The 23,821-nt window shown below is 41.5% G+C and overlaps 1 protein-coding gene across 1 annotated transcript in view; it reads right to left on the bottom strand.

Moving 5' to 3' along the window:
* SLC24A3 (solute carrier family 24 member 3) overlaps positions 1 to 23,821 on the bottom strand; it is a 653,927-nt gene that overhangs the window by 174,122 nt on the left and 455,984 nt on the right. Inside the window, exons 4-6 of the mRNA XM_004614409.2 lie at positions 20,597 to 20,671; positions 15,294 to 15,378; positions 14,848 to 14,951 (exon numbers count right to left, since the gene is read on the bottom strand). Coding sequence (XP_004614466.2) covers positions 14,848 to 14,951; positions 15,294 to 15,378; positions 20,597 to 20,671 — 264 coding nt within the window. The remainder of the gene's footprint in view (positions 1 to 14,847; positions 14,952 to 15,293; positions 15,379 to 20,596; positions 20,672 to 23,821) is intronic.

Genomic DNA, 23,821 nt, shown 5'->3' with positions numbered 1-23,821 from the left:
GCAAAACAATTTAGGTCTTTTAGAATATATTGGGCAAGCAAAAATGCACACAGAGAAGAATAAATAACAGAGAAGCAAAAATGAGCCCAGAAGATTCCTGAGATCCCCCCCAAGCACCCCGTTTTCTGTCGCTAGGCCTCTCCACTCACACCCTAACTCTGCGCCTCCCAACCAGGTTTCTCGGATCGCCCTCAGCCGGGGCTGCCAACCTGAAGTTGCTCTGGGCCGCCTGCTCAGGGGGTTCCCGAAGCCAGGCTGTCGAGCACCACCTTGGTTGCCCTTCCCAATTGGCCAATAGTTTGGAGGAGGCGTGTCCTCTCCGCCAAGAAGCGTGGCCTCAAAGCTGGCGTGGCCTCCTTGGGGTGGGCCGTTCCATGCGACCTTCCCTCTTCCCCCTTCCCTGAACTGCACACTTAGGTTACAATCTTTCTAACCTATTCTTTTAAAAACACCCTGGCTATCTCAATCACTATATGCCAATAGTCCATTAGTCTATCATAATTTCACAAAAACTGTCAGTGGACACAAAAAGCTGCACAAAGCCCCTCATAAAGAGAAAATAAACTCAAATCCTCACTAGAGACCCTACATAAACTAGGAAGAGCACCTGAGAGTGAGGAACTATTCTGGAAGGGGAAAATTTCCCTCTTGCAGCAAGAGGGAATAGGGATAAAGAACTGACAGGTTCCACCTCTATAGTCCCATAACAACATGAAGAAACAGCAAAAATCCTCACCATGAGGAGAGAATGAAGAAAAGATTTCAGAAACCACAACAAGGGTTACACACAAATACGACCTCCTCTCAGATAAAGAATTCAGAGAGGAAATCGTGAAGATGGTCAACGAACTCAAAGCAACCATGGAACAGACATAAATTAAGGGAGGATATGAATGCAGCATTGGAACAGACCACCAAGAAAATACAGGAAGAAAGGAGAGCAGAAATTTCAAAGCTACAAACAGAAGTGACACAAATAAAGGAATCAGTAGCTGAAACAAAAAACTCAGTAGGAGCCCTCAATAGTAGAATGGTTACAGTCGAAGACAGAATCAGTGAGCATGAAGATAAGCTGCAGAAAGCTTACAGGCAACAACAAATAATGGCAAAAGAACTCAAAACAGCTCTAGGGCGAATCAGAGTCCTAGAGGATGACCTCAAGAGGAACAACATGAGAATTATTGGAGTACCAGAAGCACAGGGAACTAATCACAATGAAAAAAATACAGTTAAAGATATTATTGCTAAGAAATTCTTAGAGCTGGAGAATGCAGGCAGCCAGATCCAAGGAGCCTAAAGGGTGCCAGCTTAAAGGGACCCCAATAAAAAAAAACCCAAGGCATATCATAGTCAGAATGGTGGATGCCGTGGATAGAGACACAATACTGCAAGCAGCAAGGTCAAAGAAGGAAATCATATACAAAGGAGCACCCCTTAGATTTACAGCAGACCTATCAGAGGAAACCCTCCAAGCCCAAAGACAATGGTGCGACATAGTGAAAAAGCTCAATGAAATGAACGTCTCACCAAGAATACTTTATCTGGCTAAACTCTCACTTAAACTCGAAGGAACCATACATTATTTCATGGATAAACAACAGCTCAGGAACTTGATAGACTCAAAACCAAACTTAAAAGAAGGACTAAAGGGGCTACTGTAAGACAAGGGAAAACCCTGCAAGAACAACAAACCCTACAGAAAGATGGCACAAAATCCGATGACAATCTCAATGTCAATGATCTAAATGTACCAATCGAGTGACACAGAGTGGCATAATGGATTCAGAAACTAAACCTAACTTTCTGCTGCCTACAAAAAAAACACACCTGAACAATCAAGCAAACACAGGCTCAAAGTCAAAGGATGGAAAACAATCCTGCAAGCAAACAACTTCCTCAAAAAAGCTGGAGTGGCCATACTAGTCCCCGACAACACAGATTTCAGGTTGAAAAAGATTAGAAGGTACAGTGAAGGTCATTTTCTATTCATCAAGAGTAATGTACAACAGGAAGAAATCACACTCTTAAACGTATACGCACCTAATGAGTGACCAGCTAAATACTTAAAACAACTCCTAAAAACAAGCAAACAAGCAAGCAAACAAACAAACAAGCAAAAACCCAACACCTAACAGACTTTAAGGAGAACATCGCTAGCACCACAATAGTAGTTGGAGACTTCAACACCGCCTTATCACCTCTGGATATACCAACAAGAACAAAACTCAGCAAGGAAACAATGGCTCTGAAGGAAGAAATGGAAGAGAGAGGGCTAATAGACCTATACAGGGCTTTACACCCCCAAAAGAAAGAATACACATTCTTTTCCAGTGCACACGGAACATTATCCAAAATATACCACACGCTGGGTCGCAAAACATACCTCAATAGAATTGGGAAGATAGAAATTATATCAACTATCTTTTCAGACCATGATGCGCTGAAGATAGAAGCCAATCACACACAGACATGGAGCACCAAATCGAACACCTGGAAATTAAACAACTCATTGTTGAACAATAAGTATGTCAGGAAGGAAATCAAAGAAGAAATCAAAAGATACCTCGAAAAAAATGGGAATGAAGACACAAGCTACCAGAAACTATGGGATGCAGCTAAAGCTGTACTAAGGGGAAATTTTATAGCTCTACAAGCATTCCTCAAGAAGGAAGAAAGGCCCTACATAGAGAACCTGACTTCACAGCTCAAGATCTTAGAAAGGAACCTGCAAAAGGAGCCCAAACCAGACTGAAGGAAAGAAATAATAAAACTTAGAGCAGAGATTAATGATATGGAAACCCAAAAACAATCCAAAAGATCAATGAAACAAAGAGCTGTTTCTTTGAGAAAATAAACAAGATTGATAAACCGTTAGCAAGACTCACAAAGAAAGAGAGAGAGAACCCTAATAAACTGAATCAGAAATGAAAAGGGGGACATCACAACAGAAACCAAAGAAATTCAAAAGATCATCAGAGACTACTTTGAAAGTCTGTATGCCGTGAAACAAGAGAATCTAAAAGAAATGGATAAATTCCTTGATTCCTACAGTCCCCAAGACTGAACCAAGAAGACCTGGAATACCTGAATAGATCCATTAATATCAAGGAAATTGAAATTGTAATCAAAAGTCTTCCCCAAAACAAAAGCCTAGCCCCAGACAGATTAACTAGCGAATTCTTCCAAACATTGAGGACCTGTTGCCAGTTCTCCTCAAGCTTTTCCGGGAAATTGAAGAAACAGGAACTCTCCCAAACCGTTTCTATGAAGCACATGTCTCCCTAATACCAAAAGCAAACAAACACACCACTAGCAAGGAAAACTACAGGCCAATATCCCTGATGAACACGGATGCACAGATCCTCAACAAAATATTAGCAAATAGTATCCAACAACTCATCAAAAAGATCATACATCATGACTAAGTGGGATTCATCCAGGGGATGCTAGGATGGTTTAACATTCGGAAATCAACCAACATAATCCATCAAATCAACAAAAGTAAAGATAGAAACCATATGATCATTTCAATAGATGTAGAGAAACCATTTGACAAGATCCAACATCAATTTATGATGAAAATTCTCACCAAAATGGGTTTTCGAGGAACTTTCCTCAAGAAAGTTAAAGCCATCTACCATAAATCCATGGCAAGCATTATCCTCAATGGAGAAAAACTAAGGGCCTTTCTTCTAAGATTAGGGACAAGACAAGGATGCCCACTATCACCACTTCTGTTCAATATTGTACCGGAAGTACTTGCAATAGCAATTAGGCAGGAAAAAAAGATTAAGGGCATCCAGATAGTAAAGGAAGATATCGAGCTCTGACTATTCGCAGATGACATGATTCTATACCTAGAGAATCCTAAAACCTCTACTAGGAAAGTCCTAGAAATAAAAGACTTGTAGAGTAAAGTTGCAGGCTATAAAATCAATACCCCAAAATCCATGGCCTTCCTATATGCAAATAGTGAGACAGAGGAAAGTGATACACACACATACACACACACACACACAAAGTCCCATTTACAAAGCCCAAAAAATCAAGTACCTCGGAATCAGCCTAACTAAGGAGGTAAAGGATCTCTACAAAGAAAACTACAAAATGCTACTCCACAATATAAAAGAGGACATGAGGAAATTGAAATATATTCCTGGCTCACGGATAGGAAGACTTAACATTGTCAAAATGGCAATACTCCCCAAAGCACTATACAGATTCAATGCGATCCCTAAAATGATACCCATGAAATTCTTTAAAGAAATGGATCAAACTCTCCTGAAATTCATATGGAACAATTAATGCCCACAAATGGCTAAAGCAAATCTTGGGAAAAAGATGATGGAAGGCATCACTTCCCCAACCTCAAACTCTAGTACAAAGCAGTAACAATCAAAACAGCATAGTTCTGGAACAAAGGCAGAGCTGCAGACCAATGGAACAGGGTGGAATATCCCTACACACAACCCCAAATGTATGATCATTTAATCTTTGATAAGGGAGCAAGAAATGTGAAGCGGAGCATGGAAAGCCTCTTTAACAAATGGTGCTGGCATAACTGGACAATCACATGCAAAAGAATGGGCTTAGACCTTGAACTAACATAACACCTTGGATAAAAGTCAGATCAAAATGAATTAAAGTCCTCAACATCAGGCCAGAATCCATAAGGTACATTGAAGACAAGTATGGCAAAGCCCTCCGAGATATTGAAGCTAAAGGTATCTTCAGATGACATGCAACTGATCAATCAAGGGGAAACAGATATAAACAATGGGACTATATTAAATTAAGAAGCTTCTGCACCGCAAAAGATACAGTGACCAGAATACAAAGACAATCTACAGAATGGGAAAGTATATTCACCAATACCCATCTGATAAGGGATTGATATCAAGGATATATAAGGCACTGGTTGAGCTCTACAAGAAGAAAATATTCAACCCCATCAGAAAACGGGACAAAGAATTGAACAGAAGCTTCCTCAAGGAAGAAATACGAATGGCCAAAAGGCCATGAAAAAATGTTCTTCATCACTAATCAGGGGGACGCAGATCAAAATAACTATGAGATACTACCTCACACCACAGAGACTGGCACACACCCAAAAGAATAAAAGCAATCGCTGTTGGCATGAATGTGGGGGAAAAGGGACTCTCCTACACTGATGGTGGAAATGACGACTGGTTCAGCATTTTTGGAAAATAATATGGAAGCTTCTAAAAAAATTAGAAATTGAGCTCCCATTTGACCCAGCAATACCACTTCTGGGAATATACCCTGGAGAGCCAAAAAAGTATAGTCGAAATGACATCTACACCTGTATGTTCATCACACTAGTTTACAATAGCCAGAATTTAGAAAAAAACCCGAGTGCCTGAGAACAGATGACTGGTTAAAGAAACTTTGGTTACATCTACACAATGGAATACTATGCAGCTTTCAGAAAAGATGAGGTCATGAAATTTGCATATAAGTGGACCAGCATGGAAAGTATAATGCTAAGAGAAATGAGTCAGAAAGAAAGAGACAGACATAGGAGAATTGCACTCATCTGTGGAATATAAAACAACAGAATGGGAGACTAACACCGAAGAATGGTAGAAATAAATATTAGGAGGTTTGCTCCATGGCTTTGAAGCCAGCCTCACATCTGGGGGAAAAGGCAGCTCAGATAGAGAATAGAACACCAACTAAAGTGTAATTGGAGGACCTGCTCGGGATGGGAGAGGCATACTGAAAGCAGACTATAGATAGAACACGATGGCCACCCAATTCCTCCATTGCAAAACACAACACCTAAAAGGAGAGAAAGAACAAAAGGGAATGCCCTGCCACAGAGGCGGGTTGGATTGGGGGTACTTCGGGGGTGGGTGGGAGATATGCTGGGGTCATAGGCGGAGGAGAATGGGCACTAGTGGAGGGATGGGTACTTGAGCATTGTATGACTGAAACACAAGCATGAAAATATGTAAATCTGTAATTATACCCGTGTGATGATTTATTACTTAAAAAATGAGCCCATAAAAAACTAGTATAAAACAGTTTGTGGTCTTTTAAATGCAAATATATTATCTATAGAAAAGAATAGAGTAAGAAATTATCTCAACTTTATGCTATACTTTAAGGTGCCTGCTGACTGCTTTTGTGAGATACCCCAGGCTCTGCTCTTTATGCTTACTAATTGTCCTTAATGTCTTTTTCAACTTAAACAATGATTTATGTGTTGAGAGCCTAGGTTGGGAAGTAATATGATATTGAATAAGTGGCCTGCAGAGACCACTGATGTCTGTCTAGGTGACCCTAATGCTTAGACTGTCTATGTGTGTTTATTTATCTTCTTATATGTTTGTTTATCTCATTCTCTGGGACCACCCTCTGCTCTGGATGAAGGTCAAAGGAGTCAATCTGATTAGCTTTAGACACAGGACAGATGAATGGGGAAAACTGTTACAGTATACATATTCAATATTATTAACGTAGAATATTGAATATGTATTCAATATGTTGTAAGAAAATATGAAATCATTCGGCTTGCTGCAACTTGGATATAACTGGAGTGTATAAGTTAAATGAAATAAGTCAGTGAGTGAAGGACAAATACCAGATGATCTCATTCATCTGTGGTATAATAAAATAATGGATAATACCTTGACCTTAATAACAGACACGGAGATTACTAAACAGAGGTTGGGGATATTTGGGGGAATGATGAGATGAACTAAGAACAATATTAGGACATTAGTCTTGGTCACTTAGTTGATGGTGATGCATAGTAATTGTACATAAGATAATAAATGTTGATAACTATTATAAACACACTACCTAAACTATAATAATAAAATTACAAAACACAAGAAATGGGCATATATTTGAACAGACTCTCCACCGAAGATGAACATGAAAGTCTGGTAACTAACAAAACGGTAAATTTGGAATGGATCTGGTTTCAGAACATCATTTCAAGGAGGTAGCACAAACCAGAAACAAGTACTGCTGGCCAAAGTTCAAGCTTGCCCAGAACTCTGGGGTAAGGATGTTGACATCATTGAAGTGAGCAGCACAGGGACAGGTGGTCATTCTTAAGGGAGCTGTGGACCAGGAACACTACGTGTCAGGGGAAGGCCACGTCTGAGATCTTGTCAGGACATGGCATCAATGGGTCAGTGGGTAACGGTCAGTGAAAAGAAACCATTACAGCACAGTGTGGGAAAAAACCTCAAAAGACCACCGATTACAGAACTTTGGTATTAAAAGAGGCCATCAATGACCTCTTGGCTAAATGGTGGGCTGCCTCTTGCCCAAAGAACAAGATTTATCCCCAAATTTAAGCAGAGCTGAGCCTTCAAATGGAGCTTCACTAGATATAATTGCCCTCTGATTAATTTAGTCTGAAGCTAGGTTTGGGGATCTGCCTTCAAAGAAAAACAGTCCAGGCAAATGGCCTGCAGATGGTACTGGGAGAAAGCCAACTTTACTGGAAAGTGATGGAATCCTGTGACTGATCCAGATGGACCTGCTTCTGACCTTCATGTATGATTGTACCACAAATTCTTCTTTGAACATGAGGAAATATTTAAGTATCCTGTTTCCCGCATGAGGCTTTTACCTTCACCCACCTCCCTCTTGATTTCTCAATAGGTCACCCCTCTCTTCCTTTTAATTAAAAATTTATATTCAAATTGTTTAAAAAATTTTAAAGCACCATGATTTACATAGTTATTGATAGTTGAATTTCAGCTGTACAATGTTCTAACACAAATCTCACCACCAATGTCAACTTCCCTCCACCACTATTTCTAGCCTCCCTCTAACCCACCATCATCACTGAAGTACGTTCCTTGACAGGCACATTCAAAAGGACATATCCACACCATTGTACATTATACTACTCAGTACAATAGCTAGACTCTGGAATCAACCTCGGTGCCCAACATCAGATGAATGTATTGTGAAGTATGGAATAGATACACAACAGAATACAGTTACAAGGCATGATAAAATAATGTAATCCACTGCAATTTAGATGGAACTGGAGGATATCATGTTAAGCGAAGTGAGTCAGAAGAAGGGCAAATACAGAATCATCTCACTTATCTCTGATATATAGGACAACAGGAGGAAGGAAAGCAAGGCATCAGTGGGGGTAATACCCAGATTACCCTTGACCATAGATCATAGAAATGAGGACAAGACATAGATTGCACTCATATGTGGAATATAATATGACTGAGAAGTACAAGTTGGCAGTGATGCAATTTCTGGCAGATATTTCTCTGGACTTAGTTATTAAAATACTAAAATGCAGAAACCCAAAACCGTGAGGCCGTTAAGTACAGTCACTAGATTGTACTTAACGGCCTCATACCTCTTCATTCTCAGCAATGGAAAACATGTATTAGTCACCTCATACCTCTTCATTCTCAGCAATGGAAAACAAATTATCAAATGCTTCCTTTTCAGCAGGTCCGACTTTAGGGGGGAGACTCTCCAAAGAATAATAGTGAGTTTTTGTCGAAATATTGAATGCAATCAAAGTGAAAGTAAAGTGAAATTTATCAGTTACACAGGCTGGGGCGGGGCTAGGGGCGTGGGGGGGCTAGGGCGTGGGGGGGCTAGGGGTGTCGGGGGATGGGGTGGAGCTATACTGTGATTCTTGGTGGTGGAATATGTGCACTGGTGAAGGGATGGGTGTTCGAGCATTGTATAACTGAGACTTAAACCTGAAAACTTTGTAACTTTCCACATGGTGACTCAATAAAAAAACGTTTAAAAAAAGAAAGAAATGAGGACAGGGAAGGACAATAAACCTAGGGGGAAATAAGAAGAGGTGTGACAGGGGTTGGGGCCAAAGGCCTCAAGCCTAAGGAGTATATAATATATGCTATATTTTGAACTATAGAATCAACCACACTGTAAATATGAGTTTTTTTTACTTTTATATCCATCCTCAGGATGGAAGGCAGCCCCAATTTTTAAAAAATTTGCTGACGAGTATACTAGTTTTTTAGTCTAACCTGTCCTGCATCATGGCTTCTAAGGGAATCTGATGTTTCTCAGAATTGGAATACTAGAGATGACATGCTTGTTCTCCTCCAGGGAATGATAATCCATTAATCACAATCTATAGAGTAAGATGCAATGTTCTGTGGGTCTTTCATTAGGTAAGTCCCCTACTGGACTAGCAGAAAAGAAAGACTCATAGTGAGTGATACATCTGATTGTAACAGAAGCGTCTAGATGAGCACTTTAAGCACTCCTACTATCTATGTCTGGTCACCTCTGCTGTGCTAATATGTCAATTTCTTGCACTAGCCTCAACTCCAATGTTTAACACTTATAAAGACATATAAGAACTAGGACAAATCTTAGAGAAATGTAATAATAACATCTGGAAGTTAGTTTTAAAATCACAGGTTCTCCACTGGGAAAGAGGGTGAATTTCACAGTCAGATGACATGGGATAAAACACAGGGTAATCACCTCATGATAGCCTTCATGCCTTTAGACACCAGCTTTCTCATTTTTGGTGGAGGAAGATGATATCTTAAAACTTAGCTACTATATTTCTTCAGACATTCAGTGCCTGCATATTGGAGAGGAGATGTGAACTTTTTATGTGCAATTTGTTTTTTCTAATTTTACACATTTGTCCGATAAAATTACTCATTCACTCATTTATTATTTCCATCCTTCCCTATTTTACAAAAAGGGTTTAAATTCCTTCCTTCTATTTTTTGTATCTGTTTCCATTCGTGTTTTGGTTATGAGTTCTATTCCTGCCTTCTCACAGATTTTATAATTGTTGTATGATAGAAAGCACACATATAAGAATGAGGATTGATGAATAACAGTTCCCCCCACCCCCCAGGAATTTAAAGTTCTTCTCTCATATGTTAGCTAAGGGATAGGATGGTTGTTCAGATTTCATCAAGACTTCACTTGAATGGGGGTTGGGGGTGGATGGCTGAGCTGCAACTCAGTTTTGATTAGCCCAATCATCTAACATACAGCTTCCCGACGAAAGGTTAGACTCAGTTCTTATCAAGGTTGAATTGGAGATCCATACCAACCTTTTTAATCTTTTAATTTCAGTTACAGGAAGAATGTGGGAGATGGGAGCGATGGAACCATTTTCTGCTTCCTAGTGCTCCCTTTATGTCTTTTTCCCTCTGAGATTTGGAGTGGGGCAGAGAGGATTACTGTCAAACGAATCATCATTATGTTTTCTAGTGTCCACAGTCCAACACCAGAAGCTCACATCTTGATATACAAGGGCACACTGTTCACTAGGAAAGGGCTCAGCTCCGTGGAAATCAGTTTATCAAGCCTTTCTTTGATAGCTTAATATATAAGCAAGCTTTTTTATATTATCCAGTGTTTTTGTTCCCTCGGGCACTTAGGACTTCTGTGTCTTAGTTGAAAGAAGAAATTTCTGAGAATGGTAGGTGCCATATTTAATATTAGATACAGTGTTAAATGTCCTAGTCCTGAACTCTTAGAAGGTTGGCCTAGTTGTGTTTAACTCAGGAGAGTTGACCACAAAAGATATCAAAAGGTTGATTTTCCAATACTCAGACTTGAGTATACAGCAAATGCTTTATGGGTACCACTCACATCTCTTCACCTTTACCACATCAGGTCCATACAACAACCAACTCCTATCTCTTTGCTTGGGGGGCGAGGGGAGTTCCTCAGCATCCTACAGGCCATCTGCACTTATTGAATCCAGTAATAAGGAATATTTGAGAATTAATATACCTTGAAACAGACTTTAGGCAACAATTGTAGATGTTGGTAGTAAAAACTCTGGCACCCTTCTCTCTGGGTGACAGAACTTAGCAGCCTATGTTCTACACAATCTCTCAGATCTCCCTAAATTCAATCCCAGCCATACACAGCAGTAACTTGCTAACATTATCCATGGAAACTTCCCTTGTCTCACTTCCCAAGTGGCTAGGCCCGGGGATCACCTTTCAAATCAAACATTTGTATTTAAACCATATTTATGATCTTCTTTCAGGGAAATGCAATGGGAGGCAGCTTTCAATTCATATGTGAAGTCTCTATGTGCTGTTTGAGTTTCTGTAAAGGCGCCAGCAGAGATGAAGAACTATTTGAAGGAAAGCGAACCCAGGATTAGATGGTTCCTATCAAGGAACATCAGGCACATTTTGAGGATGCTGAGAGAACTGATGTTGGAGTTCTTGATTATAAACTGGGGCCATCTGTTGACCTGTAATAACTAGAATATCAAAGTCTGAATATAGAATACAGTTAAACTGTTTACCTTTCCTTTGAGATTATATCTTTTGAGCTTAATATACTTAAAATGGTGGATTTAAATTCCTAAGTACATTGTTTTAAAAAAATGATATGGAGTTCCTTTGATATAATATGAGAAATAAGTAATATTAGGAGCTTAGTGTTCTCGGTTCATTGTTATTATTTTTTGTTTTTAGGTTCACAGCCCTGAAAATGTCGCAGTGACGCTAAGAAATGCTCTATAAACCACTTTCTAAGAAACAATTTCCTTCTTGTCCCATAAAACTCAACAAAGCACCTTTAAGTGAACACCAAAGCACTGGGTATGTTTGCAAACTGCAAATACAGCAGACATTTAATTACGTTGAATTCATCAAAACCTTAATTGAGACAGAACTCAGACCTTATGGCTTTATTACTTTAATTTCAGATGGGTAACAGACTTGGTCACAAACAGCCCTCCGAGCTAGATTGTATTAGCGAGAGGCCCACAGGCACCTGCTGGTAATTCTCTCCGTCAAATGAAAGTTCAGAGCCATATAAATAACAGCATTGAGTGAGATCCATGATCAGATTTATTAATCAGTTCAATTCCCAATATCTATCCTTTGCCATGAAGTTATACTGCACAGGCTCCACTTCCTGTGAGTTTCTTAATATATAAATAGCTCAAGACATGAAGTAATTTTTTATTTCTGACTGATTTTTCTTCTCTTTCAACTGACACACAGACAACATAGAGGCAAGGATGAGTCATCTGAGACCCATTCTCAACCAAAATTTTCTCATTTTGATTTTCACTTAGAATAACTCACTGACCTTCTATCTTCTCACTGTATATCTTGCAGCTCTTTCACTATTTAGTTATCCACAGAATTTGCTCAAACCAGTGAATAAAGGTAGAATTTTGAGGCAGAGATCCTGGGGATCATTATATTTTTATAATAGATGAAAAATGGTCTAACTTTTGTTCACCATGTACGTTCAGGGGGTTTTCTTTATATTATGAACATATGTTTCATCCTTACAGCAATACTAGGAGGTAGATATGCTTGTACTCTTTAAATGAGAAAGCTAGGGCTTAAAGAGGCAAAGTAACTTCTCTATGGCTGCACAGTCAGCAAATGGGAGAATCAGAAGTCAATTCTGTTTCCTGAGAAATGGTCCTTATCAAAATAGCCTTTGGTTAACTCACCAAAAATTTCAGGGATACATAAAAGTCTTCGGGGAAAAGAGTTCCAGGTGACTTTGGAACTCTCCAAATGAGCAGAGGACAAGGAAAGTAAGGGAAGGGCTGACAATCAGTGTCATTCTATGGGCTATTTCTAACAACACTGTGCTTCCATTTCTTTTCATGACCATGTAATGTTGCGAGATGAACTTGGCTAAGATCTTCCTGAGATAATGGCAAAGTGACCATTACCAGCACTGAAAAGTTTAGGGAGCAATCTGCAATGTACACAGTTGTTTCCTCCATGTCAGAGTTGAACAGCATTGCCAATGAATTATGAAATACAAATGAGTTCAAGCCATTCATAAGTAATTAGTTACATGGCATTTTGCTAGACACTTTCCAGTCATTAGTTTCACTTCTCTACATTATTTATCCTCTGATAGGCTTGCCTCTGAATCAAGTTCAGAAGACTAATGTGCTAATGACAACACTAATAATAGCCAGGCTAATAGTCATACTGCGAATGGTGACAACGCTAATTAAGAGGCTGTCAACAGCAGCAGCGTCGGGCTCCTCTGCATTCTGTGGCCACTCATCTCTGGCAGGCAGTGAGAAGGTATCAACACAAACAAGAGCCCAGAAAGTGCAAACAGCTCCAAAGGTAGGGATAAAGAATTGTTTTATTTTTCACTTTTTGCAGGTATTAGAGAAGAGGGGGAAACCACTATGGTATGGGTCTACAAGATCTAAAACTAATGAATCAAAGGGTGAGGAACAAATCCAGAGTTGGGCAGAATTTGGTTGTCCTGCATGGAAACAGCTGAGCAGTAGACCTTCTTGGAAGGATAACTACAAAGTTACAGAATTATTCATGATTGAGTTTCAGGTGTACAATGTTCCAACATCAATTCCTTCACTAGGAGAGCCCATTTCCTTCCACCAACGCCCCCAGTTTCCCTCCTGCTAACACGCCTGCCTCTATGGAAGGCACTGTTGTCTTTTCCTTTAGACACTGGGGTTTACAATACCATTACTTAGAGGGAATCACACACATTGCTTTACCTCCTCTCAGCGCCTAGTCCTCATCCAGAGGGACCACTTCCTTCTATCACTGTTCCTCCCCTGACTTATCCCATCTACCCACCCAGTGGCAAGCTTTCTACTAAGGACCAGTTCTCCTTGGAAGATATTTATGAGACCAAGGTGTAAATTCACCAGATCACCCAAATCAATCAGCATGAAGATAATGAAAGTAAAAAATGGGCAATTAAGAGTATTCATGTGCTAAGGTCCATCCTGCATTGGGAACTCAGGAGAAATGCTGGGAGCTCCTTGGGGTAAGGGGTATGGAAGAAGGTTCTCCGGAGCTTTTCTTAACTATCAAAACTATCTGTTTCCAATAGCATGCTGCAATAGGCTCCAAAGCCAGGGAACTGGTTAGAATCACCATGCTTTTCAATGCTGCAAGTATAGCCTTCAATGTTTTTGAAAATGACTTTACTAGATGCTTGAACAGAACACTCAGAAGTTATTGTTTCTGAATAAAATTCCTACAAAGAAATAAGACATCCAATTGGGCAGGACCACTGAAAACCCGCAAGTTCCTTTGCCCACAAGCTTCACTCTTTAGTGACTTCTGAGTGACTTCCCAAATAGATAGCAGAGTTCATAAATGATGGGATATAACAACCCTTAGCAGTGGACTAGTCTCTTCACTAGCAGAGATAAATTGCAGTTATGCAAATCCCCTCACAACTGGCCTCATAAGGAAGTCCAAGTAAACATGGGAATAAAATGCTTCAGCTTGGTAGAAAATAAAAGACTGGATCCTAAAATAACATCCAATTGTTTTAGCTAAAAATAATCTTTGGGCAGAGCGATAGTACAGTGGGTAGGGTGTTTGCATGCAGACGACCCAGGTTCAATCCCCTATATAATCCCATTTCATATAATCCCCCACGCACCGCCAGGAGTAATTGCTGTGTGTATAGCAAAGAGTAACCCCTTAGCATTGCTGAGTATGACCCAAAAATTAAAAAAAATCTATCATTTCTCTCTATTTTCTCCATTGCCACTGAGACAAAACCATACTAGAATTATTTTACGTGATTCCATTTCAGAGTAGTGACAGTCAAAATGAATGTGATACCTTTAGGTTTGTAGCCTGCAGGCTAGTTAATTATTTACATGGGAGCTCTGTACTCAATCAACATGGAGACTAAATAACAGCATCTGAGAAGTTTCCAGTTCCAGTTAGCTTCCTGTAGTTCACTGAGATTCCACATCAAAGTACTCCAAGAGCACTGACCCCAGGCTGACTGTGCTCCATCAAGACAGACCTTTGTCTCACCTCCAAGTTGCCCTCCCCATAGTTGCATTCTGTCACCTGCCTCATTCAGTCTTACCTGCCCTGCAAAGAGTCCACAGACACCAATGATGCACAGGATGTTGAACACCGCGGATCCCACGATGGTCCCAACACCCACATCGCCCTTGGTGATGAAGACGCCTGCAACACAGACCCTATGTCAAACTGGCTTATGGACCAGATGCACTTTACTGTAGGAAGTGTTCCTAAAATATCAGATCAGTTATTCCCAGGATCTATAGGAAACAACTGAGCACCAGAGAACACTTTGTCATCTGCACTGGGGACCCTCTCACGGGGCCCTGACACTGTGTCTGGAACATGTTCTTGCAAAGTTAAGCATCACTTTAATAAAATCATCATGGCAACCACAAATGGGCTGGAAAATTGGTGTTCTGTTCCCCAGGTATACAGCCTGTTTGTGGGAGAGTCATCTGTCCCTAGAGGAGGCGGGGCTGAGATGCTCCCCAGATGTTCACTTACCTATGACTGATGTGAATAGCTCTGGGGCCGAACTGCCCGCTGCCATGAATGTGGCTCCTGCCACATCTTCACTGAGGTTCAGGCGCTGCAGGAGGTAAAGACAAAACCCACGTGAGTGAGAATCCTCAGGCTCCATTCTGTCTCTTGCTCCCTGACGCCTGACCTCCTCTGGGCCCCATCACGTTTCATTGTACTTTAGGGCAGGATTAGGGAGGAGACCTGTATATGCAAGTTAAAGAGCCTTGACAAAATCTAGCCCCCTCACAACTCAAACACCCTGGGGAGTCAGTGCCCCTTGGTTACCTATATGCCACCAAATAATCTTTTTTTAAAAAGAGAAACTTAGAACTCCTGTTCCCCTCACCCCAAACCTGGTACCCAGTTTTTAATCCTTGATGAAGGCTTTGGGGGAAGGGGACACCCTCCTAAAACCCATCCTCCATCCTCAATGCAGTCTTAAAACCTTGGTGAAGGGAGGTAGAGCTTGAGTCTGAGTAGAAAGAGGGGGGATGAGCCCTATTAAGAGATTTGACACTCCGAACTCTGCAGGTTACCTTCTTTGTCATCCAAAAAGTGATTTGCTAGAAGACAACTATACACTAGAAGTTAGTTAGCATATTCAGCTTTTTTGCATTCAGTCATGGCTGAGGAGGTAAGGTCAGTAAAGAGTCAATTGTTTGCTGGTGTCTCAGTTGAGAAGTTAGTCTTGAATGATATGGTACCTCTCCCACCTGACCCCAGGAGCTGCACTTTCTTGCTCAGCCAGGGAGGGGCAGCATGGCCTCCGCAGGAGCCACAGGCTTTTCCAGTCAGCAGTAGGTGGCAGAAGGAGCCCTCAGGGAGCTCAGAAGTGATGGAGCTCCTGAACTGTTCCACAAACCTCCCCTCCACCCCCAACAGAAATGACCAGCTAAAATACAAATAGTGCTGAAAATCCACTACAATGACAGTTACAGGCACCCCTGGCTAAAAGACATAGCTCTAGGGGACAGCCAGAATCCAGTCTCACCAAGGCAAGGATTTCAGAAAGTGTGATTGCCATATTTCATACACCATGATCATGCTCCCTGCGTGGTTTATCAAGACTTGTTCTGATGAGGCCAGATAGATAGTTCAGGAGTTAAGGCGATTGTCCAGCATGTGGCTGACTCTAGTTCCATCTTGAGCACTGTATATGGCCCCTCCCTCCACGCACCACTAGGAGCGATCCCTGAGCATAGAACCCGGAGCTCCGAGCACCACTGAGTGTAGCCACAACCCTCCCCTCCATCCCCACCAGAAAAAAATGTTACTCTGAGGCTTGCACTGCTGTGTCCACTCCCCTGTAGGTCATTAGTGTAGAGATGATACCTTGGGCTCATCTCTGGTTCCTCTCTCCTCATTCCCTCCATTGCATCTTCCTCTGTGTTCTTCTACCCATTTCTCTATCATGCTCTTTTCACTTCTGGCCCAGGTCACCTGTCTCCAGATGCTTAGAATCACCAGTTGGGGCATTTCCTGTCTTTAGCCTTCTTCATCCACCACATCGTGCTCATTCAAAGCCTTCCCTGCTGCCTCCTGAACACAGAGTTAGTCTGTTACCAGAAGTCTGATGTATCCAGTGTACCCTGCATATTGATTCCAGTCCAAGCTTTTTGCTTAGACTTTTATCTGTACAAATACCTTTCCTTACAGCATATTGTCACTGAGACTTTTCTTGCAGGAAAAGCTCTAATGCTGCCCATGCATGAACCTACTACTGGACACTCGGCTCAGTTTTGCTCTCCCAGGTCCCATGCACCCATCCTGCCATACTCTGGCACTGCTTAGTGTCCCCCAATCTGACTGGCAGTACTGTGTTCTGCTCCTTATTTCCTTAGTAGCCTTTGGAGCTGAGTATGATTCAGGCAAAATCAGTTCACCAACAGTGAATGTCTGGATGGAATCCCATGCTCCAGGACTATGTCACTCATTACCCAAATCATGGCTCTGCTTCCCTTGGTCCAAAAATGTGCTCCATCAATCCCATCCCACTTGGACATCAGGTTATCATCATGCTTTTGTTAGTGTTGTTCTTGACATGTCTCTCAACCTGTTCTACTTTGAACTAGTTGTGTCCATCTACTGTGATACTTGGGTACTGGGCTGAGTCAGATCCAGTGCGAGGGCCTGAGCATATAGTGCTGCTACATCCTTGTGGTGGCAGGGACTACCATGGCCACCCTAGCAGTGTGTGGGGGCTTTGAGGTCTACATCTGGCAGTTCTAGGAAGCCATGAGCTGGTGGAGTTCCCATTCGTGTTTTGGCACACTAAAGCCTGCACCACAGTCTCCTGTACTATCTCCCAAGTCTTCATTGGATTTCTCAGCATTTCTGCACAATTAGTCATATGACCAAAGATAAAACCTCTGGTTATTCAAAGCTTGGGGACTATCATTACACATAAGGGAAACTGAGGGTCAAGCAGAGAAATGGCTTATTTAAAGGTGCTGTGAAGATAAGAGGGCCTGAGAGAGCTGCTAGTTCTCTCCCTCCATCTTCTCCTTCCTTTCCTTTTTCTTCTACATGGGCTTTTATTTGCTTTCTCCTTTCCCACATTAAAAAAATTCCAACAATAAGGTATTTTAAATGAAGTGAGTATTTCCTGGTGTGAACTACAGTTCATTTCTCTTCCAATTCATCATTCACAATAGCTGACAACAGTAGCCTTTGGGTTTTTCTGTTTATCCTGGCATTAGTACACCAGAAACCATGGGATACACAATATCAAACCACTGAAAAATGAGTTGGGGATCCAGAGGTGGAGTCAGAGTTCTGGGTGGAGGAGTCCCCTCACCCACTGTGTATGTTCCCAGGATTCACCAGTCTGCTGATAAAGTCAACTTTAGGGCCAATGGATTACACATCTCTTAAGAAATAAAAATATATCAGGTCTCTAAATCTATATTAAACCTGTCCTTATCACCCAACCATTGAAGACACGTTTCCTTCTCAGCTAAAGTTGTTGAAGTGCCGGGAGCCACGTCATCTTCACAGGAGTACTAGCACCTTTTCTTGATCCAATCATTTTGCACCCAAGAACTGGCCCCCATGGTGGCAGCAAGGAAAACTTAGGTGAACAGTGCCCCCTCTTCTGTGCTTACCCCTTCACCATTGCTGTGGGTCTCAGAGGAGAAAACAGGTCTAAGGGAATCAGCTTGGTCCACCCAAGTTTCTAAGTATGGAGAAGAGACTGCCTGAAGTCTCTGAAGTCTTGGGACTCAAGTTGAGTGGGGTTCAAATCATGATTTCACCCCTAACTATCTGTGTGACCTGGGGCAAAGCACTCAACTTCTTCAAGACCCAATGTCTAGGTCTATAAAAAAAAGTGATAGTACCAGTTATGTATCTAGTAGAGATCTCTGGGGCAACAAAACAGATGCCTGGGCAATTCACACCATACTTCACACCAACAGGTCCATTCCTGTTACATTAGGGATTCAATAACTCAGTGAAATGTTTAAGTCCTCTCAGTAAACATATTTTTTCTTCACTTCTCCCCTTTTAGCTTCTTTGTCCTGTTAACAAGTTCACCTGGGGTTTGGGAGATAGTTTCCTGAGCTCAATCCCTAGGTCTGCAAGCTTTCTTCCCCTGACTACAGCTCTGGTGGACCCCGGAAACTGCCCTTCCAAACCACTATGCCAGGCCATCACTGTTGGGCTCAATGTTGACCAGAATGACCCTGGCCTGCCAGCACTGACAGGTGTGGTGCCCTATTTCAAACAAACAAACAAACAAACAAAAAACACAAGCAAACCTCATCCGGTATCTTTTTAAAAATTAATTTTGGCTTTGGGCCACACCCTGTGATATTCAGGGTTTACTTCTGGTTTTGCGCTCAGAATTTAATCTTGGTGGTCCTTAGGAACCATATGTTTGCTGGGGATCAAATCCTGTGGTCACATGCAGGGCAAATGCCTACCTACTGTACTATCTCTCCAGCCCCTCGTCCAACATCTATTCATAAGATTTTTTGCTCTCCAGTTGCTTCAGCCTAGAGTGTGAGTTCACAGGTCTCAAGGTTTTCTTTAACTGCCGGAGAGGAAACACTGTGGGAACACTATGCACATTTCTAGAACAGGGTATTAATTTTGCTATTCACAAGAGGTTTTCATGGTAAAGAGGCAGTAGTTTACTCTGCAGGAAGAAAAATCATGTGGGGTATGTCTAAGAGCAAGACAATTCCAAGAGCTTCTGACTTCTACTACATAAGACCACCCTGTTCTCAGAGCAAATCTCTCTGGACAAAGAACTTCTACATCCAAACATTCAGATGCAGCATTTGTTCAGCTCACCTATAACTCATTCACTTTCCTCCCTTGCTACCACCACACAGAACACCTTCTCACCACTGGGACACTCTTGGATTCTATATAGAGTCATTCTTTTATTTTTAACAACAAAAATCAAACATGCTTCCAGGAAATAGAAACAACTGCTCCAACCATTAATTGTTGTTTACTTTTTTCCTCAAAGGGGGTTTTGGGATCCCAAGCTCCACATCACTGACACCAATTGAAAATGCAATGCCCCCCCAAGACCTAATGAATCCAACTCCTAGGGGGAAATGGGAGAGAGGGATGTCAAAGTTTGAAAGCCACAAAAAGAAACCTGAGTTCTAGATGGAGGGCATGTCTGGGAAAGGTTCTTTATTACAAGTAAAATAAAATGGAAAGTTTCCAGAGAAAGGAAAGTATGTTTCAAAAATAGATAAAGACATAAAAGAATCAAGAGAATGAAAGAATTATAGATGTGCTGAATATTTTGTGATGAAAGGAACTGAACTTGATATTTGGCCTGGTGTTCACAGAGATGATTTCTAAGAGTCTCTTTCGTGGTCTCTGTGACCAATTCTTCTATAGCCTTTTGGGCCCCTGCTTAGAGTGTTTCTATCATATTTTGGCAGGAAGCATGACCAGAATGTTTGAGTGGGGATTTCTCATGCTGTAAGGATGACCCCCTGAACCATTAAAGGAGAGTTTTGGTTACAGGAGGAAATGAAGGAAAGTAATATGGTGGAAGTGAGAGTGAGAAAGGAAGATCACTATGAGTTTTGTCAAACTGAATGGTGTAGAACTGAGCTACGTGGGTTAATGTTCCTGTCTAAAAATTCCAAATAGGTTGGTGCCATTTTCTTTCCTGATATAGCCACCATACTGAAGCATGATCAAGCCTGGTATTCTGCCTCAGGTTTCCTGGAGGCTCCCACTCCCAGAACTCCTCAGATGGGGCTGAAGCAAGACCAGAGCCCAACTCCAACAATCCAACAGTTCAAAGAACATACCTCACAGATTTTTTCCAAGGAGGGGACGAAGAAGTCATCACACACAATGGCCAGTGCGTAGAACATGTACATAGCCTGGAAGAGAGGCAAGGAAAAAGAAGTTAGGGTCTGGGAAGGACTAGGAGGGTTAGCTTCTGCTTCAACATCACCCTATGCCATCATGAACTGAACACTTTAATAAGAGTAAGTATAAAGTCTTTGCTATGCCTGTGAGGTCCTGCATCACTTCATCATTCCTCTCTGACTTCATTACCTATGCTTACCTCACTATTGTCTGCCTACCTCAGGGGTTTGCTTTGTATCTGCTGTTCCCTCTACTCAGAACCTTTGATAACTTTATTATGTCCTTTAGGTACCTGATTAAATGTCAACATAAGCAAGAGTCTTGGACCCTTCCCCTTCCTCCCACTTCTGTCTATCACATTATACGGCTTTACTGCTTTTGAAATAAGTGTTAATTATTCTATGGTAATCTCATTAATGGTCAAGATCCAGAGACTATAAAACAAAGCTCCTGGAAGAGAGCGATGCAGGATCTCGCACGGCAGAGCCTGGCAAGCTACCCGTGGCATATTCAATATGCCAAAAACAGTAACAATAATGGGCCTCATTCCCCTGACCCTGAATGCTACAGGGTCAAATGAGACATTATTGGTACCCACTCGAGCAAATTGATGAGCAATGGGACAATAGTGATACAGTGTATCTGTGGTTTATCTCCCTGTCTGGAAGACCAAAGAATGTGAACCTCATCTATCTCAGTCCCAGCTCAGCATAGGATATAGTGCATAATATGTGCTCAATAAATACACACAGAATAAAGAAAGCAACATATCCCTCTAACTAGTCACTCTCCTGTGCCTATGCAACCTCAGTTTCTGGTCTTGAGTGACAAGGGAATCTCTTATAATTTTATATTTTTGGTCACAAATCACTCCTCTACCTTATGCAACTACATATTTTGACATTAATGGAATATTGTTCAGATTCCATTGCTGGTTAACTTCTCAGCATTTGTTATACACTCCTTTCTATTGGAATCCATTTGGGGGAGGGTTGTTGGGCCACAGCTGGTTGTGATCGAGGCTTAATGTGTGCTCTCTGCTCAATGACCACTCCAGGAAGTTCTTGGGACATCACTTTTATTTTAATATATAAAATCCCTGTGGCACCAGGGATTAAACCTGGGTCAGCCACATCCAAATAAAGTTCTTTACCACAGTGCTGTCTACCTATCCTCATCAGACCATATTTTTATCAAAATATCCACCATACTCTATGGGAAACCTTTTACTTATAGAAGCAGATACTTGGTCAATTAATATGTAGCATTTCCCAGTGCTGGAGATTGTCTTAAGGATGAGGGCATGGTCTAGTCTGACCCAATCCAATGGCAAGAAAGGATTTATAGTTCATGCCAAAAGAATGTTTCCCTTTAAAGGATATTTACACAATACCCATCAGATAAGGGGTTGATATCAATGGTATATAAAGCACTGGTTGATCTCTACAAGAAGAAAACATCCAACCCCATCAAAAAATGGGGCAAAGAAATGAACAGAAACTTTACCAAGGAAGAAATACGAATGGCCAAAAGGCACATGAAAAAGTGCTCTACATCACTAATCATCAGAGAGATGCAAATCAAAACAACCACGAGATACCACCTCACACCACAGAGACTAGCACACATCGAAAAGAACAAAAGCAACCGCTGTTGGAGAGGATGTGGGGAGAAAGGGACCCTTCTACACTGCTGGTGGGAATGCCGACTGGTTCAGCCCTTCTGGAAAACAATATGGACGACTCTCAAAAAATTAGAGGTTGAGCTCCCATTTGACCCAGCAATACCACTGCTGGGAATATATCCCAGAGAGGCAAAAAAGTATAATCGAAACAACATCTGCACATGTATGTTCATCGCAGCACTATTTACAATAGCCAGAATCTGGAAAAATCCCGAATGCCCTAGAACGGATGACTGGTTGAGGAAACTTTGGTACATCTATACAATGGAATACTATGCAGCTGTCGAAAAAAGGAGGTCATGAATTTTGTATTTAAGTAGATTGGCATGAAAAGTTTCATGCTGAGTGAAATGAGTCAGAAAGAGAGACAGACATAGAAAGATTGCACTCATCTAGGGTATATAGAATAACAGAGTGGGAGACTAACACCCAAGAATTGTAGAAATAAGTACTAGGAGGTTGACTCCATGGCTTGGAGGCTGGCCTCACATTCTGGGGAAAGGGCAACTCAGAGAAGGGATCACCAACTATAATGTAGTCGAAGGCCATGTGGGGGAAGGGAGTTGCGGGCTGAATGAGGGCTAGAGACTGAGCACAGTGGCCACTCAACACCTTTATTGCAAACCACAACAGCTAATTAGAGAGAGAGAACAGAAGGGAATGCCCTGCCACAGTGGCAGGGTGGGGTGGGGGGTGATGGGTTCGGGGAGGGTGGGAGGGATGCTGGGTTTACTGGTGGTGGAGAATGGGCACTGGTGAAGGGATGGGTTCCCGAACTTTGTATGAGGGAAGCATAAGCACAAAAGTGTATAAATCTGTAAATGTGCCCTCACGGTGATTCACTAATTAAAAATAAATTAATTAATTAAAAAAAAGAATGTTTCCCTTTATAAGAAAGCTAGAAGTCCTGCTTGGCACTGACAGTCATAATGAGGGGTCTGATGCTAAGTTGGCTCTGACTCAACATGACAATTCTGAGTCACTAATCATGTGGTGTTATAGTTCACCATGCCTCTGAATTTTATAACATAAAATATTGGCAAACTGTCTGGTATGATTGGCAGTTTCCCTGTAAATTTCAGTCCAAAGCTTCTAACAGAGGTGGTCCTTCAAGTTTCAGCATCCTAAGCGGTGTCATCTCTTCCATTTTGAACCCTTTGCCTTTTTCTTTTGAGAAATTCCTCATGGCAGGGGCCTTCAGTCACATACTCCTCACTTCTCTGAACACAGAATATAGGAACATGATCTAGTCTAGACATCAGAACACTCAATTCTTGGTCTTGTAATGATGGGTGGACCAAAAGTGTATAAAAACTGGGCGTGAATTCATAGAGAAGCTGGAGGAAGGGTTCTCTCCTTATGAGATATAGCTACCACCCAAATCTGGAGTGGTCACATCAGTCTTTCTGAGAATGCACTTACAGAGTAAGAAGCAATACCAAGAGATAAGACAGGTATATAACACACAAACACAAGC

This window comes from Sorex araneus, chromosome 3 (genome assembly GCF_027595985.1).
Source record: "Sorex araneus isolate mSorAra2 chromosome 3, mSorAra2.pri, whole genome shotgun sequence".
NCBI lineage: Eukaryota > Metazoa > Chordata > Mammalia > Eulipotyphla > Soricidae > Sorex > Sorex araneus.
The sequence above is the reverse complement of the archived record's forward strand: the minus strand, read 5'-3'. Positions and strand labels throughout refer to the sequence as shown.